General features: G+C 27.6%; 3 protein-coding genes across 3 annotated transcripts; 1 reads left to right on the top strand and 2 right to left on the bottom strand.

Annotated features, from left to right (window-relative positions):
- Positions 1-461: 461 nt before the first annotated feature.
- Positions 462-1715, bottom strand: PF3D7_1150200 (rifin; the record flags this gene model as incomplete). The annotated part of the gene is made up of 2 exons (XM_001348138.1): positions 462-1424; positions 1662-1715. The coding sequence occupies 2 exons, from the start codon at positions 1713-1715 to the stop codon at positions 462-464; spliced, it is 1017 nt and encodes a 338-aa protein (XP_001348174.1).
- A 1886-nt stretch (positions 1716-3601) lies between these two features.
- Positions 3602-4782, bottom strand: PF3D7_1150300 (rifin; the record flags this gene model as incomplete). The annotated part of the gene is made up of 2 exons (XM_001348139.1): positions 3602-4573; positions 4729-4782. The coding sequence occupies 2 exons, from the start codon at positions 4780-4782 to the stop codon at positions 3602-3604; spliced, it is 1026 nt and encodes a 341-aa protein (XP_001348175.1).
- Positions 4783-7564: 2782 nt separating this feature from the next.
- Positions 7565-17634, top strand: PF3D7_1150400 (erythrocyte membrane protein 1, PfEMP1; the record flags this gene model as incomplete). Its single annotated transcript, XM_001348140.1, has 2 exons — positions 7565-15718; positions 16429-17634. 2 exons carry the CDS (start codon positions 7565-7567, stop codon positions 17632-17634), a joined length of 9360 nt encoding a protein of 3119 aa, XP_001348176.1.
- Between the last annotated feature and the right edge of the window lie 2454 nt (positions 17635-20088).

Here is a 20088-nt window from a genome sequence, read left to right on the forward strand (position 1 = left end):
AGATACATTGATACTATTGGAATTGAATTTTGAAATTTTTAATGGATACTCACGAATAATTATATATTATTAAATAATATATTTTATATTTGTTTTATTATATATTCTATTATAAAACGACGGATATAAAGAATTTAATAAATATATTTTACACTACGTTTTTATATAATATAGTAAAATTATATATATATATATATTATATAAATACTTATATAAGTGAGGTAAATAATATATATATATTAAAAAATACATTATTTATTAAAAAAAATAGGGCTAGAAAGTAAATAATTAAATAAATATTTATGTGAATATATAGATAGCAAAATATATTATATATAAAAATTTAATATGTCTAAGAATATAATTATTATTTATAATAATAATGATAAAAAGCATGTTATATTCTATTAGAAGTAATCTATATACAAAATTGCATATCAAAAATATCAAAGGCACAATATCTATTCTTTTAATAATTTCATATATTCTAATTTTTTCTTCATTTTTTTTTTTCTACGATAACGTAATATTAAATAAATAATTACCATAACCAAAACTATAACTACTATTGCAATAATGGAAGCAATAATCGTATTAGTTAATATACTAGTATATGGTGATAATTTAAGACTTTCAGCTGTTTTACCTTCCGTAATAGCTGCTAAAACATCTGCACTTTGTTTAGAATAGTGATACTTAATTTTACTAGGTTTTGCTATATTTTCTAGTGCGAAGGTATATTTAGTATATCCTTTAGATTCTAATTCCGAAGACATTATAGTATTTATGTAATTGCATATATCGGAAAAAGTCATTTTATCAGTAAACGTACCTGAGGATAGCATTTTTTCTATCGTGATTTTAGGTATATCAGATGCAGTAAGTTGTGACATACTTGTTGCTGCTTCCGTGACCTTAAGCAAACCCACTTCTAAACCATTTTTAATACCTGCTTCAACGATCTTTGCAGCAACATATTGTGACCATCCCACATACCCTATACAGCTAATGAGACCCCAAGCAGGCGCAACCGCTCCCATAGTTTTTCCGCAGTTAAGACAAAATTTTTCTGTTTTATCTGCTAAGGATTTTTCGCAAACACATGTTGGAATGGCGTCATTTTGTATATCAGTTTGTAATGTAGCAAATTTTTCCATTAATTCTTTTTCCAATTTATCTTTTAAAATAATTTTTTGGATTTCTTTATCACATTGATCTTTACATTTTTGTTGTTTTTCTATCATACGGTTGTCGTACTCGTGAAATCTTTGTGATGTACGATCATCAAATTGTTGCATTATTCTTTTCATTTCGGGATCATTGTCATAATTTGGAATATATAGTTCGCATTCGTATAATAACCTGGTAGTTGGTACTTTTGGTGTATGATGTGTGGTGCTTTTATGGTTCCATTGATTATATACCTATAAAAAAAGTGTATATATATGTAATATTTAGTAGTAATTTATGATTTTATATATATTTGTAATAAATATGTATATTTTTATGTTTATATATATATATATGTATATTGTGGCTGCATGTAGTTTATATAGATATATAGGTATAATTATTATATATAATTTATGTTAACATATATATATATATTTATATTATAATAATATTTATGAATATTTTATTCATACATGATACAATGTTACCAATATATTTAATGGAAAGGCAAACAATAATATATTAATATAATAGACTTTCATTTTTATTGTGATATTTATGTTATTTTATGATAAAAATAATAACAAAATAATTGATATATAACTTATTTTATCAAATAAATTAAATATATTTAACCTAAAATATTATTACAATTTTTTTATAATATAATTAACAATTATTTTCCCATTATACCAATATATTTTTTTTTATAGTGGAACCATATTTGCCTTTTTATTTAAAACACTAAAAAAAAAAAAAAAAAAAGAAAAAAAATTAAAATTAAAAATATAATATATCAAAATATATTAGATTTTCTAAAATTTTCAATTTTAATTTTTAATAAAATTTTATTTTATATCATACGATAAATTACAATTTAAATATTTTTTTATATTCTTCAAAATCATGTTATTATATAGTAACAAAAAATTGTAAAATTTTTTTTTGTTGTAAAATATGTATATATGTGTAATGTAATAGTTGTTGAACGTGTATACCACATATAATTTAGAATGGTGATGAACATATAAGTGAAATTGATATTGTAACATGTATGTTCACAATATTGCTATTACATAAGAATCATTTTATATCATAACATGTGTTATTAAATGTAAAACGAACAATATATGTATTTTAAAAGTAATTAAAACATATATATTTTAATAAAGTATTTATATATTTTTTTTTATTTAGTTTGTTCTAAATATTGTTGTATGTTATACCTTTCTCTCTAATGTATCTAAAATTATATACATATAAATATATATGTATATTTTTAAAATTATATTCTATTAAAAAAATATATATTTATATATAATATTAAAAATAAATTTTAAAAAAGAGAAAGTATTAATATAATAAAATACTATTGTATAGTTTTATGTAGTGTTGTACTTTATACAAATATATTCTATTCATAATATAGAAATTATTGTAATGTTTTTATAATATATATGTATTATATTAAATATTAAAATGGTAGATATATTATTTTGGAATTTATTGATATAATAAATGTAGGATTACTAGTTGTAACAATATATCTATATATATTTAAATAAAAAAGAATTATGTTAATTATTATTATTATATATATATTGAAAAGAAATATACGACTTTATATAATATAATAAATACGATAAAAAAAAAGTATATTTCTGTTATGTTCAATTACTAATATATATATATATATATATATATATATATATTATATTTGCATATTTTTTCTAAAATGGTAGTTATTTCCTATAATAATAATAGTATGTATAATTTAAAATAAAAAAAAAAAATAATAAAATAAAAAGCACAACACAACATATCAAATATATAATGTAAAAAATATATTATAAATAATGACAGAAAGAAATTATATTGGTTCATATGAGAACAGATCCTTCTGTAACATTATATATAATAAACAACACATCTTTACATTTTGTGAATTAATAATTGTGTTAACACATCCTAATTTCAATTTTATTTATAGATAGTATGGGATAATTACATATATGTATATTATTGATTATTAATATAATAATATATTATGTTATGATTAGATATAGTTCCATAACAATTATAAAGAAGTGTAAATATATATATACATGCCATATGTTATTTTCCTAAACAATTATATATACCTACACTTATGAGTTTAGTATTTAATAAATATATATTTTAAAATATATATGATTTATTAAAGAATAGAAGTCTTTGAAAAAAAAATAAAAATTAACATAATAGTATATTAATGCAATAAATAATCCAAAAAGTTGACACATAAGAAAATACAATATATGTGTACACTTCATACATATAAAAATAATATAGTTATTTATAATGGTGAAAAAAATATGGTACATTCAAAGGAAAACAATAGGTGTACCAAACGTCCTAGGAACATAAAAAAATACCAAAAGTCACATATCTATTCTTCTAATAATTTGATGTACTGCAATTTTTTCTTCATTTTTTTTTTTCGTCGATAACGTAAAACTAAATAAATAATTACCATAATTAAAACGATTACTACAATTGCAATAATGGAAGCAGTTATTCCAGTAGATAAACTACTAGTTGCATTGCCTGCTTTTGTCAATACACCGGTTTTAGCATCAGCAACCGCTTTTGTGACTTCTGCTACTTCTTTAGAATAATTTGCAGTAATTGGCTTAAAATTTTTAGCAAATTTTTGTACGAACATAGAAAATTGAGAATACTTTCCAGAATCTAAATGGCAATTCATCATATTATTTAAGTTTTTAAATATAGCATGAAGTGTTACTCCATCAGAAAAGTCACCAAAAATAATAAGTTTTTCCCAATCCATTATAGGTATCTCACCTCCTGATTCAATTAATGTATTTGTTACTATTTTGACAGCGTTAACCAAACCTACTTTTACACCTGCCTTAAGACCTGCATCTGCAGCAGCTTTTGCAGCAATTCCGGAAATATATTGTGACCATGTCACATAGCCAAAACCACTGAGCAGACCCCAACCGGGTGCAACCCCTCCCAAATTTTGTGCACATCTCAAGCATCCTTTTTCCACTTTATCTGCTAACGACTTTTCACAAATACATGTTGGAATGGCGTCACTTTGTATATCCGTGTCTAACGTGGAAAATTTGTCCATTAATTCTTTTTCTAATTTATCTTTTAATATAATTTTTTGGATTTCTTTGTCGCATTTATCTTTACATATTTGTCGTTTTTCTTGCAACCTTTCATCGTATTCTTGAAACCTTTGTGTTGTTCGATCATGAAATTTTTGCATCACCCTTTTCATTTCAGGATCACTATCATAGTTGGCAGGTGCATATAATTCACATTCACATAAAGATCTGTTAGTTTGTATATGAGGTGGTGTAATGTAATAGTTCCTTTGATTATATACCTATAAAAAATGGTGGCATATATATGTAATGTTTAGTTGTAGTTTATGATTTTATATATTTATAATAAATATGTATATTTAAACTATATATATAAGTCATATAGATATAATAATTATATTTATGAATATTTTATTTATTTATCACATAATGTTACCAATATATTTAATTTTAGAGGAAACAATAATATATTAGTATAATGGATTTTCATTTTTTATTGTGATACGTATATTATTTTATGATAAAAACTATAACTAAAAAAATCACATAAAATATTTTATTTTGTGTTATAAATACATCAAATATGTTTAACATAAAACATTATTATAATACATTTAATAACATAATATACAATTATTTTCCCATTATATAAATATATAATTTTTTTTTTTTTTATAATGGAACCATATTTGCCTTTTTATTTAAAACCTTAAAAAAAAAAAAAAAAATTAAAAATATAATATATCAAAATATATTACATTTTTTATAATTTTGAATTTTAATTTTTAATAAAATTTAATTTTATATCATACGATAAATTACAATTAAAAAGGTTTTTTTAATATTTTTCAAAAATACGTTACGATTTAGTAAGAACTTCTATTTTTTTGTTGTAAAATATATACATATGTGTAAATTAATGGCTGTTGAACGTGTATACCACATATAATTTACAATTTGGAAAAACCTATTAGTGAAATTGATATTGCAACATGTATGTTAACTATATTGCTGTCATATAAAAATCATTGCATATCATAATATTTGTTATTAAACGTAAAAAAAACAATATATATTTTTTAATAATAATAATTAAACCAAATATATTTTAACAAAGTATTTATGTTCTTTTTTTTTTCTTTTGTTCTAAAATTTATTGTATGTTATACGTTTCTCTCTAATGTATCTAAAATTATATAAATATAAATATATATATATATTTTTAAAATTATATTACGTTAAAAAAAAAATATTTATATATAATATTAAAAATAAATTAAAGAAAAAAGAAATTATTAAGATTAATAAAATACTATTGTATAGTTTTATGTAGTGTTGTGCGTTATACAAATATATACTATTCATAATATAGAAATTATTGTAATATTTTGATAATATATGTATTATATTAAATATTAAAATTGTAGATATATTATTTTAGAATTTCTTGATATAATATTTGTAGGATTACTAGTTGTAATAATATACTTATATATATTTAAATAAAAAAAAAATTATGTTAATTATTATTATTATATATATATTGAAAAGAAATATACGACTTTACATAATAAATACGATAAACAAAAATATATTTTTCTATTATGTTCAATTACTAATATTATATATATATATAATCGTTTGCGTATTGTTTCTAAAATGGTAGCTATTTTCTATAATAATAATAGTATGTATAATTTAAAAAAATATAAATAAAAATATATATAAATATATAATGTAAACAATATATTATAAATAATGACAGAAAGAAAATATATTGGTTCATATGAGAAAAGAACTTTCTGTAATATTATATAAAGTAAACAACACATACTTACATTTTGTAAATGAATAATTTTGTTAACACATCGTAATTTCAATTTTATTTATAGATAGTATGGAATAATTATATATATATATTATTGAATATTAACATAATAATATATTACATTATAATTATATATAGTTCTATAACTATTATAAAGCAGTAAATATATATATATATATATATATATATATATATAGATATATATATATATATATATATAATACTTTCCATTTATATAATTATAACTACAATATTTATATCAATGAGGAAAAACCAAAAATATGTATGTCATTTTTATTTTTAATTATTTTATTATTATGTATATATATTATAAAAATTAATAATAATAATATATAATAAATGTTAATATATTAACTTATTATATTATTATATGTTTCATAAGTATATATATAATTCTTATACTATTTATGAAAATAAAAATATATCTATATAATGTGATATATATAATTTTATTAGATAAGTATAAAATGGATAGATACATTTATATATATTTTTTTAATAATAGCATAATTACATATATATATTTGTCATATTTATAAATTATTTATTTTTTCCGAGTTTATTATATTATTATATTTGGATAAGAGATGATATAATATTTTTAGAAATATGATGAATCTTCAGTTCTATATTGTATTAATCTATATATGGATACATATTATAGATAATAGAGATAGATAAAAAAACATGGTTCTATTTTCTCTATTGTCACAAAAATTAAGTAAAATAATAATTATAAAATATAAAAATACAATTAAAGATATAATTTAGATATATATAAATTGATGATACGTATTTTATAATAATATATGTTCAATAATTTTATAAATTATATAATTAATAATAATATGAAACAATAGTACGAGAAAAATATTATTATGAATATTATGTAAAGAATAATAAATATTTCATAAATGATTCTTTTTAATAATATGATAAGTTCATTTATTATTTTATTATAATATTATGTTATTTATATCATATTTATATTATATAACTACAATAATTTGTAGATATCGTTAAATAATATTATGATATTACAATATTAATATATATATATTTAAAGAATACAGTATATTTCAATATAATAAACTTACCATAAATTATCATCAAATTATATATATATATACACTACTTAGCACTATTGAATAAAATATAGCATAAAAAAATTATACATATAATGGCAAACCTTTGGTATCGAAAAAAATATTCAATTTATTACATTTGTTGTAGGTGATATATTTTATTATGTAAGATGCTGTTAGTATTAAGTGTTAATATTAGGTTATGTAGTACATAACAATAATTATACATTTTTTCTCTCTGTATTTATAAGGCTTATTATATGTTCATAAAGTATATAGTATGAATAATATATATAATAATGTTTTAGTATATAATATTTCAATATTTTATTATAAAAATGGGGAATGCAATACCAGCGACTCCGGATCCAATTTTTATAAATGAAAGTTACAAGAGTGCCAGAAATGTTTTGGAAAATGTTGCAAGACTTATAAAAGCGAAAGCAACAAAAGATGTAAAAAGACATAGAAACGTTTTGAAAGGAAATTTGAGAAATGCCAAATTTTATCACCCTTTTTCTAAAGAAAGACCTTACTATAAAAGTGCCTGTGATCTTGATTATAGGTTTCATTCGAACATATGGAGTGGAGACAATACATATAGACATCCCTGTGCAGGTAGGAACAGAAATCGTTTTTCATATGAAGGTGAAGCAGAATGTCGTATTAGTAGAATAACTGGTAATAAAACGGAACATGGTGCATGTGCTCCTTATCGCAGGAGGCATTTATGTGATTATATTTTTCATCAGGTAAATGATAATTATATAAAAACGTCTGATGATTTATTGGGAAATTTGTTAGTTACAGCAAAATATGAAGGTGAATCTATTGTGAATAGTTATGCAAATAGCGGAATGTTCAATGTATGTACTGCCCTTGCACGAAGTTTTGCAGATATAGGAGATATTATCAGAGGAAAAGATCTTTATCTTGGAAATGGTGATTATAAAGAAAAAGTATCAAATAATTTAAGAGCAATTTTTAACAAAATATATGAGAATTTAAATGATCCTAAATTAAAGAAGCACTACCAAAAAGACGCTCCAAATTATTATAAATTAAGGGACGATTGGTGGAATGCGAATAGAGAAGATGTATGGAAAGCCTTAACATGCAATGCACCATATGAAGCTCAATATTTCATAAAACCAAGCGATAAAGAACACTCATTTTCAAGTGAATATTGTGGTCATTATAAAAACGGTGATCCACTTACCAATTTAGATTACGTCCCTCAATTTTTAAGATGGTTTGAGGAATGGGCAGAAGAGTTTTGTAGAATAAAAAAAATTAAATTAGAAAATGTTAAAAACGCGTGTCGTGATGAGAAAAAGAGAAAATATTGTAGTCTTAATGGATTTGATTGTACGCAAACAATTTGGAAAAAAAAAGTTTTCGGTAGAGGTAATGATTGTACTAACTGTTCGTTTAAATGCTTTCCTTATGAAATTTGGTTAGGCAATCAACGAGAAGCATTTCGTAAACAAAAAGAAAAATATGCAAAGGAAATAGAAGCATATGTAACTAACAGAGGTATACCTAAAAGTAGTATTAATAACGGATATTATAAAGATTTTTATAATAAACTTAAGGAAAAGACATATAACACAGTGGACGAATTTATAAATTTATTAAATGAAGGAAGGTATTGCAAAAAACAAAAACCAGAAGAGGAGAATATTGATTTTATTAAGACTGGTGAAAAAGGGACATTTTATCGCTCAGATTATTGCCAAGTATGTCCCGATTGTGGTGTCGATTGTTCTAGTGGAACATGTATAGAAAAGAAGGATGATATCAATTGTGGAAAAAAGATAAATTATGAACCTCCACATGGTGTGAAGCCTATTGACATTATTGTCCTTTATAGTGGTAATGAAGAAGGTGAAATAACAAAAAGATTAAGTGAATTTTGTACGGATTCATCTAATAACAAGGGTAAAAACTATGAACAATGGAAATGCTATTATAAAAATGGTGACGATAATAAATGTAAAATGGTTAAAAATAGTGGAAACAATATAACCGAGGAAAAAATAATATCATTTGATGAATTCTTTTATGTGTGGGTTAGAAAATTATTAATAGACAGTATAAAGTGGGAAAACGAACTTAATAATTGTATAGATAATACAAGCACGCATTGTAATAAAGAATGTAACAAAAATTGTGAATGTTTTGACAAATGGGTGAAAAAAAAAGAAGATGAGTGGAAAAATGTGAAGAATGTATTCGAAAATAAAAACGGAACATCGCATAATTATTATAATAAACTTAATGGTCTTTTTAAAGGTTTTTTTTTTGAAGTTATGGATAAGCTTAACAAAGATGAAACCAAATGGAATAAACTTATCGAAAGTTTAAGAACCAAAATTGATTCTTCCAAGGAGAATATAGGTACAGGAAATACACAAGATACAATAAAAGTGTTGTTAGATCACTTAAAAGAAACTGCAACAATATGCAAAGACAATAATACAAACGAAGCATGTGAAACTTCAAGGAATCGCAAAACAAACCCGTGTGCTAAACCTCATGGTAAGAAACTTGCGACTGTGAAACAAATCGCACAATATTATAAACGCAAGGCATATATACAATTGAATGAGCGCGGTAGTAGAAGTGCTTTGAAAGGGGATGCGTCACAAGGTCAATATGATCGTGGAGGTAAAGCAGATGACTTCAAGACAAAATTATGTGAAATAAATGAAAAGCATTCGAATGCTCGCAGTAATTCACTAAATCCATGTAATGGAAAAGATAATAATAAAGTAAGGTTTAATGTAGGAACACCATGGCAGAGTGGGGAAAAAATAGCTACAGCAACTGATGTTTATTTACCACCACGACGTCAACATTTTTGTACATCAAACTTGGAATATTTAATTAATGGTGGTCATCAAGCAATTCTGAATGTTAAAAATGGAAAGATTAATCATTCCTTTTTGGGAGATGTACTTCTGGCAGCAAAGTACCAAGCACAACATACAATGAAGGACTATAAATCTAAAAATGACAAGGAAGGTATATGTCGAGCCATACGTTACAGTTTTGCCGATATAGGTGATATAATTAAAGGAACAGATTTATGGGATAAAGATGGTGGAGAGATTAAAACACAAAATCATTTGGTGACAATATTTGATAAAATTAAAGCGCAACTTCCTAAAGACATCAAAGGAAAATATACCGGAACCAAACATTTAGAATTACGTAAAGACTGGTGGGAAGCAAATCGTGATCAAGTGTGGAAGGCGATGCAGTGTGGCAACGACAACCCATGTAGTGGTGAAAGTGATCATACACCGCTACATGACTACATCCCTCAAAGGTTACGCTGGATGACAGAATGGGCCGAATGGTATTGCAAGGAGCAGTCAAGGTTGTATGACAAGTTGAAGGTGTGTGAGGAGTGTATGAGAAAAGGGGAATCATGTACGAAAGGGAGTGGTGAGTGTGCAACGTGCAAGGAAGCATGTGAAGAATATAATAAAGAAATAAAAAAATGGGAACAACAATGGGATGCAATATCATACAAATACCTAATGTTATACGCAAAAGCACGAATTACTGCTATTAATGGTGGTCCTGGGTATTATAATACGGAAGTACAGGAGGAAGACAAACCTGTCGTTGACTTTTTGTACAATTTATATCTACAAAATGGTGGCAAAAAAGGTCCCCCTCCTGACACTCATCGTGTTAAAGCTCTTATCGCACGTGTTAAACGTGATGCCGCACGTAATCGTGTTAAACGTGCTGATGGTAGTAGTGCCACTAGGGTAACCGCCACCACCACGATCACCCCCTACAGCACCGCTGCCGGCTATATTCATCAAGAAGCACATATTGGTGATTGTCAGAAACAAACACAATTTTGTAAAAACAAAAATGGTAGTGACGTTAGTGATACAGAGGCCGATCCCACTTATGCCTTTAGGGATAAACCACATGATCATGATACAGCATGTAAATGCAAGGACAGACAGCCGGAATTAGTAACGGAAAAAAAAAAAGATGATGAAGGCGAAGAACAAGAAGACGAACCACCAAAACCAAAACCTCCTTCTACTCCAAATCCGTGTGTTCGTAAAGACCAGAGTGGTACTCATATCGTGAGTGTGGAGGACGTGGCGCAAGGGATGCAACGGGAAACACACGATCGTGTAACGAAGGTACCTGGTTTGACAGCAGATGCAAAACTAGGTCAATATTACCAAAACGGTAAAGTAAATACGTTGAATAATGAATGTGATATAAGTCTCGAACATTCCAATCGTAATACTAGTCGTTCACAACGGCCATGTTATGGAAAAGATGGCTATGATAAGATGTTTAAGATAGAAAACGGATGGAAAAGTGGGACAGACATAAATAAAAAACACCCACATGATGTTTTCTTGCCTCCAAGACGTGAACATTTTTGTACTTCCAACTTGGAACATTTGAATACTAATGTCAGCGGACTTACAGGACCTAATGCTATCCACTCTCTATTGGGGGATGTGTTACTTGCTGCGAAAAAAGAAGCAGGATTCATAGAAGAGAAATATAAGAAACCAATAACTCCAGAGGGATTTAAGGAAAATGTAACTATGTGTCGAGCAATAAAATATAGTTTTGCTGATCTAGGTGATATAATTAAAGGAACAGATTTATGGGATGGAAATGGTGGGGAAAAAAATACACAAAGTAATTTGGAAACAATATTTGGTAAAATTAAAGACAACCTGGGCAAGAGTGTCGAGAATTATAAAGATGACAGCTACCCATATATAAAATTGAGATCCGACTGGTGGTCTGCTAACCGTGACAAAGTTTGGAAAGCTATGACATGTCCACAAAATGGTATCAAGTGTGATAAAGATCCACCACTTGATGATTACATCCCTCAAAGATTAAGGTGGATGACAGAATGGGCAGAATGGTATTGTAAATATCAGGCAGAGGCGTATAAGACACTACAGAAGGGGTGTGATGAGTGTAAGAATAAAAGTAAAAAATGTGAAAAAGATAAACCTCAGTGTAAGAATTGCACGAAAGCATGTGATGAATATTGGAAAAAAATTGAAAAATGGGAAAATCAATGGACAAAAATAAAAGAAAAATACGAACAATTATATCAAAAAGCAGAAAAAAATGATGGTGATACTTCTAGTGGTACTGATGATGTCAAAGAAGAGAATGATGTCGTTGCATTTTTGTCACAATTATACGAAAAAAATAAAGGATCTAATACCATATATTCTACTGCTGCAGGATATATTCATCAAGAAGCACATATTGGTGATTGTAAGGAACAACACGTTTTTTGTGATAAAAAAAATGGCGATAAACCAACTAATGGTGAAGAAAAAGTGGACAACGAGAAATATGCTTTTAAACATCCTCCACATGAGTACGAAGTTGCGTGTAAGTGTGAAACAAACAAGAAACCGGAAGCACCTCCACCTCCACCTCCACCTCAACCACCTCCACCTCCTCCTCAACCAGCGAGACCTGCTGAAGACCAAATTGAGCATGATCATAGAGCAAGATCAGATGGTGGCCAACGCCAACGCCCACTACCACTACCACCTGTACAACAACCACCTGTACAACAACCACCTGTACAACAACCACCTGCACAACCACCACAACAACCACCACAACAACCACCACAACCACCACCACCAGCACCCGAAGGTGGTGGTCTCGGTCGCTCTTTACCACGAGCTGACAGAAATGGCGAAATTACCGACTCCGAAGAGGAGGAGGAGGAGGAAAAGGAAACGCCAAAGGTGGACGAGGAAACCGTCGAGGAGGAAACGACAAAGGAGGAGGAAAAGGCACCACAAGACCAGGAGGCGGAAAACCCGGACACCAAGGTGGAGGACAAGGTGGAGGGGTCGGGACCAAAAGAGGGGGAGGCACCACCAAAAGTAGACGGGGTGAAGCCGGCTTGTGACATAGTGGCAACACTATTTAATGACACAAACAAATTTAAAGACGCTTGTACCCTCAAATATGGCCCAAAGGCACCCACAAGTTGGAAATGTGTTCCTACCACAAGTGGTGGTAGTGGTGTTACAACCACTGCCGGTAGTAGTGTTACAACCACCCCACCTAGTAATAGTGGTGCCATATGTGTGCCACCCAGGAGACGACGATTATATGTAAAGGATTTAGAAAAAATTGGTGATGGTGAAGTAACACAAGTACAATTACGAGATGCTTTTATTAAATGTGCTGCTATTGAAACTTTTTTTTCTTGGCATAAATTTAAAAAAGATAAAGAAAAAAAAAAGAAGCCACAACAACAACATGCATTACATCCATTATTCGTCCAAGACGACGACGAGGAAGAAGAAGAAGAAGAACAGGAAAATCCCCAAGAGCAGTTAAAACGTGGTAAAATCCCTGATGATTTTTTGCATCAAATGTTCTATACATTTGGAGACTATAAGGATATACTTTTTGGGAAGGATATGGGTAATGATGTGGGTGATGTAGAAAATAATATAAATAAGATTCTCCCAAATAATAGTGCAAAAAGTGCTAATGGCCATTCACGTCAAGAATGGTGGAAAAAATATGCTGAAGATATCTGGAAAGGGATGGTTTGTGCGTTATCACATTCTGTGAGTGCAAGTGACAAAGACAGTATGCAAAAAAACCTTACCGATAAATATAAGTACAAAGAAGTTAAATTCACTTCTAAAAGTAGCAAACATAATATCCCTTTGTCCGAGTTCGAAAAGAAACCTCAATTTATACGATGGTTTGAAGAATGGACTGAAGACTTTTGTCGTAAACGAACATATAAACTGAAAAAGGCTAAACAGGAATGTCGTGGAAAAGAGGAAGGTGACAAATATTGTGATGGTGATGGTTATGATTGTACTGATAAAGATAAATTACGTAATAAATCTTTTATATATTTACAATGTTCAGGTTGTCAGAAAGAATGCATAAAATATAAAAAATGGATAGTAAACAAAAGAAATGAATTTAATAAGCAAAAAAAGAAATTCGAAAACGAAATTAAAACTGTTAATGGTACAAATGAGGATAAATATGATGAAGAAGTTTATAAAAATCCCAAACTAATGTACCCTTTATTCAATGATTTTGTATCAAAGTTAAATGAAAGTCCGTATTGTATTAACAGTAATGTAGAAGATAAAATAGATTTTAATAAAAATGGGGAAACTTTTGGCTCATCACAATATTGCAAAGCATGTCCTGTTTATGGTGTTAATTGTAAGAACAGTAAACACAAATGTCTACCTATTAGTATAGAAAAATATAATAGCACAAAAAGTAGTAGAGGGGAAAATAATGACGATAAGACCCCTAGTATTATTGAAGTATTGATGTTAGATCGAAAAGGAGATAATAAGAATAATGTTTTTATTAATGATTGTAAGAATGCGGGTTTTTTTGAAGATGCGAGCTTTCAAAAATGGAACTGCCAAAAAAAGAATGGAGTAGATCAGTGTAAACTTACAGAATTTGACGACAATATGGATGATGATAAAGAAATGGAATTTAATGTTTTTTTTCAGCGTTGGTTAAGATATTTTGTATACGATTATAATATATTGAAGGACAAAATTAAAGCATGTGTAATAACTAAAGATGAAAAATCAAATAAATGTATTAATGGATGTAAAGGTAAATTGGAATGTGTAGAAAAATGGTTAAATAAAAAATCTACAGAATGGGGAGATATAAAAGAGCATTATAAAAAAAATCCAAAATTTGTTAATGAGAGTATTCCTTATTTGGTTAAAAGTTATTTTGATCAGATATACTTTGACAAGGATTCCACTAAAGCCAAAGAAGTCGTTGAAGAGGAAACAGAAAGAATTAAATTATGGGGATGTACTGGTCCAAATAATTGCAATGAGCAAGAGCAAAGTAAGAATGAAGATTTTATAACAAATTTAATTGAAAAGCTTAAAAACAAAATTGATATATGTAAAGCCCAACCTGATGGACCTGATGAAAATTGTCTTCCATTCCCCTCCGACCCCGAGCCTGAACCTGAGGAGGATCCAGACACATCTATCACATCTTCACCTCCGGATTTTTGTAAAAATCTTAATACACCAGATGGAGAGAAATCACCGATAGATACAGAGGAATCGGCCGTACCAGTAGATCATGATGTAACCAAAGAAGAAGAAGAAGAAAAAGAGGAGGAAAAAGATAAAGGAGATGAGGAAGAAGAAGAAGAAGAAGAAGAAGAAGATGAGGAAGAAGAAGAAGAAGCAGAAGAAGAGGAATTAGATGATGAGATTCATGATGACGACTCCGATTCAAAAACAGAGGATGAAGATCAAGATGAACTTGATCCAGCAGGACCATTATCACCTTCAGAGCCACGACCAAAACGATTGTCACGAGAATTTCCATCCACCCAATTAAAAAATGCCATGTTATTTTCTACCATCCTCTGGATGGTAGGTATCGGTTTTGCGGCGTTCACTTATTTTTTTCTAAAGGTAAATGGAAGTATATATATGTATGTGTATGTGTTGTGTATGTGCGGGTATATGTGTTTGGATATATGTATATATTTTATATATATTTATGTATTTATAACTGAAAAAGAAAAAAAAAAGAAAAAAGAAAAAGGAATATAGGAAGATAGTTATTAAAATAAAAAATAAAAAAAAAAAGAAAAAGAAATTTTACAACAATAAAAATAAAAATAATTAAAATTTTTGATAAAACAAAAATTCATAAATTCTATCAAAAAAAAAAAAAAAAAAAAAAATTTCTTTAAATAAAAAATAAAAAATTATATTTACAAAAAAAAATTAAAAAAAAATTATACAAGGAAAATTAAATATAAATTTAAATAAAAAAAAAAAAATAAAATAAAAATTTTATATGAAAAAAAAAAAATAAAAATTTTGTATGAACAAAAAAAAAAAAAAAATTTTATACAATGACAACAAAATTAAAATTTAAATGAAAAAAAAAGTAAAAAAAAAATTATTTAAAGAAAAAAAAGAAAAAAAAAAATTACATGCATATATATACATACCCATACATACATATATATATACATACTCATACAAATATATATACATACCCATACATACATATATATATATACCCCAACATATACCTACATATACATACATACCTACCTAAATACATACACATATAAATCCTACATAAATATATGTTCAATTTTTTATTATAGAAAAAACCGAAATCACCTGTTGACCTCTTACGTGTACTTGACATCCATAAAGGTGATTATGGAACACCTACCTCGAAATCATCCAATAGATATATCCCCTATGTTAGTGATCGATATAAAGGCAAAACATATATTTATATGGAAGGAGATACTAGTGGAGATGACGATAAATATATGTTTCTTTCTGATACTACTGATGTAACTTCATCAGAAAGTGAGTATGAAGAATTGGATATTAATGATATATATGTACCAGGTAGTCCTAAATATAAAACATTGATCGAAGTGGTACTAGAACCATCAAAAAGAGATATACCAAGTGATGATATACCTAGTAGTGATACACCTATGAATAAATTTACTGATGAGGAATGGAATGAACTGAAACAGGATTTTGTATCACAATATATACAAAGTGAACCACTGGATGTACCACAATATGATGTATCAACAGAGTTACCAATGAATATAGTAGGTAATGTTTTAGATGATGGTATGGATGAAAAACCTTTTATTACTTCTATTCATGATAGAAATTTATATAGTGGGGATGAAATTAGTTATAATATTAATATGAGTACTAACACTAATAATGATATTCCAAAATATGTATCAAATAATGTATATTCTGGTATAGATTTAATTAATGACACATTAAGTGGTAATCAACATATTGATATATATGATGAATTATTGAAACGAAAAGAAAATGAATTATTTGGAACAAATTATAAGAAAAATACATCAAATAACAATGTAGCTAAATTAACAAATAGTGATTCAATTATGAACCAATTAGATTTATTACATAAATGGTTAGATAGACATAGAGATATGTGTGAGAAGTGGAATACCAAGGAGGAATTATTAGATAAATTGAATGAAGAATGGAATAAGGAAAAAGATGGAGGTAATGTACCAAGTGATAGTAACAAAAGGTTGAATACCGATGTTTCTATACAAATAGATATGGATGATGGAAAACCAAAGAAGGAATTTAGTAATATGGATACTATCTTGGATGATATGGAACATGATATATATTATGATGTAAATGATGAAAACCCATCTGTGAATGATATACCTATGGATCATAATAAAGTAGATGTACCAAAGAAAGTACATGTTGAAATGAAAATCCTTAATAATACATCCAATGGATCCTTGGAACCAGAATTTCCTATATCGGATGTATGGAATATATAAAAAAATTTATTTCATTTATTATTTTTTTTTTTGTTACATTTTATTTGTATATTCATTTGTATAATTTAAATATATATATTCATAGTATATATATATATTTGTAAAAAAAAAGAAATAGATATTTGTATAATAATATTTGTATATATATATATTATTTGTTTTTTTGTTCTTATATAATATTTGTAAATATATTTGATTCATAATTTTTTGAGTACTATTTTTATTTTTTTTTTTGATTTTTTTTTAAATGTCATTGTTCATAATTTAATATATAATTTTTATTTTATTTGTATAATATATTTTTTTTATTTTTTTTTTGTTTGACACATTTGATTATTTGTATATATAAATTTGTTTTATTTGTATAATATGTATATGTTTATTTTGTTTTGATTTGACACATTTGATTATTTGTATATATAAATTTGTTTTATTTGTATAATATATATATAATTACATAAAAAAAAAACACTTAAAAATATACAGCTTACCATATAAATTATATTCATTGTAGTATATTATATGGTTCCATATTAAAATAAACTAATATAATACACTAAAATATTTCTTATTATATATATATATATATATTTAATATAGTAACAACAAAAATGTTTTCAACACCATATACGGATATATCAACACATTATAATATAATAATAATGAATTAATCTAATCTTACAATAAGTATTATTATAAAATAGTAACAATATAATATATCATATATAATAATTGTATTGGAATAACAATATTTATATGATATCCTTTTTTTTTTTTTTTTTTTTTGTATTCATACGTACTATCATCATCAATATAGGAAATAAATTCTTTTTAAGAAATATGAAGAATTTTTTTTTAACGCTTCTAATTACGTATAAAATAAAAATAAATGATTCCTTGTTTTTCCATAGTATATATAATGTCGCGTTATTTGTTTATTGTATAATAATATATTTATTAAAATATGTAGTAATTAATTATTTCGTTACAACATGTAATAATAAAATTAATGTATCATAAGTTGTAAAATACCATAACTTCTATTTTAAGAAATATATATATAATAATACACGTTATGATTATAATATATTTGAATAACATAAAACAATAGAATGTATTATGTAATAGTACGTATAGGGTTCAGGGTTTAAGGTTTAGGGTTCAGGGTTTAGGGTTCAGGGTTTAGGGTTCAGGGTTTAGGGTTCAGGGTTCAGGGTTTAGTGTTAGGGTTTAGGTTTAGGTTTAGGTTTAGGGTTTAGGGTTTAGGGTTCAGGGTTTAGGGTTCAGGGTTTAGGGTTTAGGGTTCAGGGTTCAGGTTTTAGGGTTTAGGGTTTAGGTTTTAGGTTTAGGGTTTAGGGTTTAGGGTTCAGGGTTTAGGTTTAGGGTTCAGGGTTTAGGTTTAGGGTTCAGGGTTTAGGGTTCAGGGTTTAGGGTTTAGGGTTTAGGGTTCAGGGTTTAGGTTTAGGGTTCAGGGTTTAGGGTTCAGGGTTTAGGGTTTAGGGTTCAGGGTTTAGTGGTTTAGGGTTCAGGGTTCAGGGTTTAGGGTTCAGGGTTTAGGGTTTAGGGTTCAGGGTTTAGGGTTCAGGGTTTAGGGTTCAGGGTTCAGGGTTATGGTTTAGGGTTTAGGGTTTTAGGGTTTAGGTTTAGGGTTCAGGGTTTAGGGTTCAGGGTTTAGGGTTCAGGGTTTCAGGGTTTAGGGTTCAGGGTTTAGGGTTTAGGGTTTAGGGTTTAGGTTTAGGGTTCAGGGTTTTAGGGTTCAGGGTTTAGGGTTTAGGGTTCAGGGTTTAGGGTTTAGGGTTCAGGGTTTAGGGTTTAGGGTTTAGGGTTCAGGGTTTAGGGTTTAGGGTTTAGGTTTTAGGGTTCAGGGTTTTAGGGTTCAGGGTTTTAGGTTTAGGGTTTCAGGGTTTAGGGTTCAGGGTTTAGGGTTTAGGTTTCAGGGTTCAGGGTTTAGGGTTCAGGGTTTAGGGTTTAGGGTTTAGGGTTTAGGGTTCAGGGTTCAGGGTTTAGGGTTTAGGGTTTAGGGTTCAGGGTTTAGGGTTCAGGTTTAGGGTTTAGGGTTTAGGGTTTAGGGTTCAGGGTTTAGGTTTAGGGTTTAGGGTTCAGGTTTTAGGGTTTAGGGTTCAGGGTTCAGGGTTTAGGGTTTAGGGTTCAGGGTTTAGGTTTTAGGTTTAGGTTTAGGGTTCAGGGTTTAGGGTTTCAGGGTTTAGGGTTCAGGGTTTAGGTTTTAGGTTTAGGTTTAGGGTTTAGGGTTCAGGGTTTCAGGGTTTAGGGTTTAGGTTTAGGGTTCAGGGTTTAGGGTTCAGGGTTTAGGTTTAGGGTTCAGGGTTTAGGGTTTAGGGTTTAGGGTTTAGGGTGTAGGGTTTAGGGTTTAGGTTTAGGGTTCCAGGTTTAGGGTTTGGGGTTCAGGGTTTAGGGTTTAGGTTCAGGGTTTAGGGTTCAGGGTTTTGGGTTTAG

Source organism: Plasmodium falciparum, assembly GCF_000002765.6.
Source record: "Plasmodium falciparum 3D7 genome assembly, chromosome: 11".
NCBI lineage: Eukaryota > Apicomplexa > Aconoidasida > Haemosporida > Plasmodiidae > Plasmodium > Plasmodium falciparum.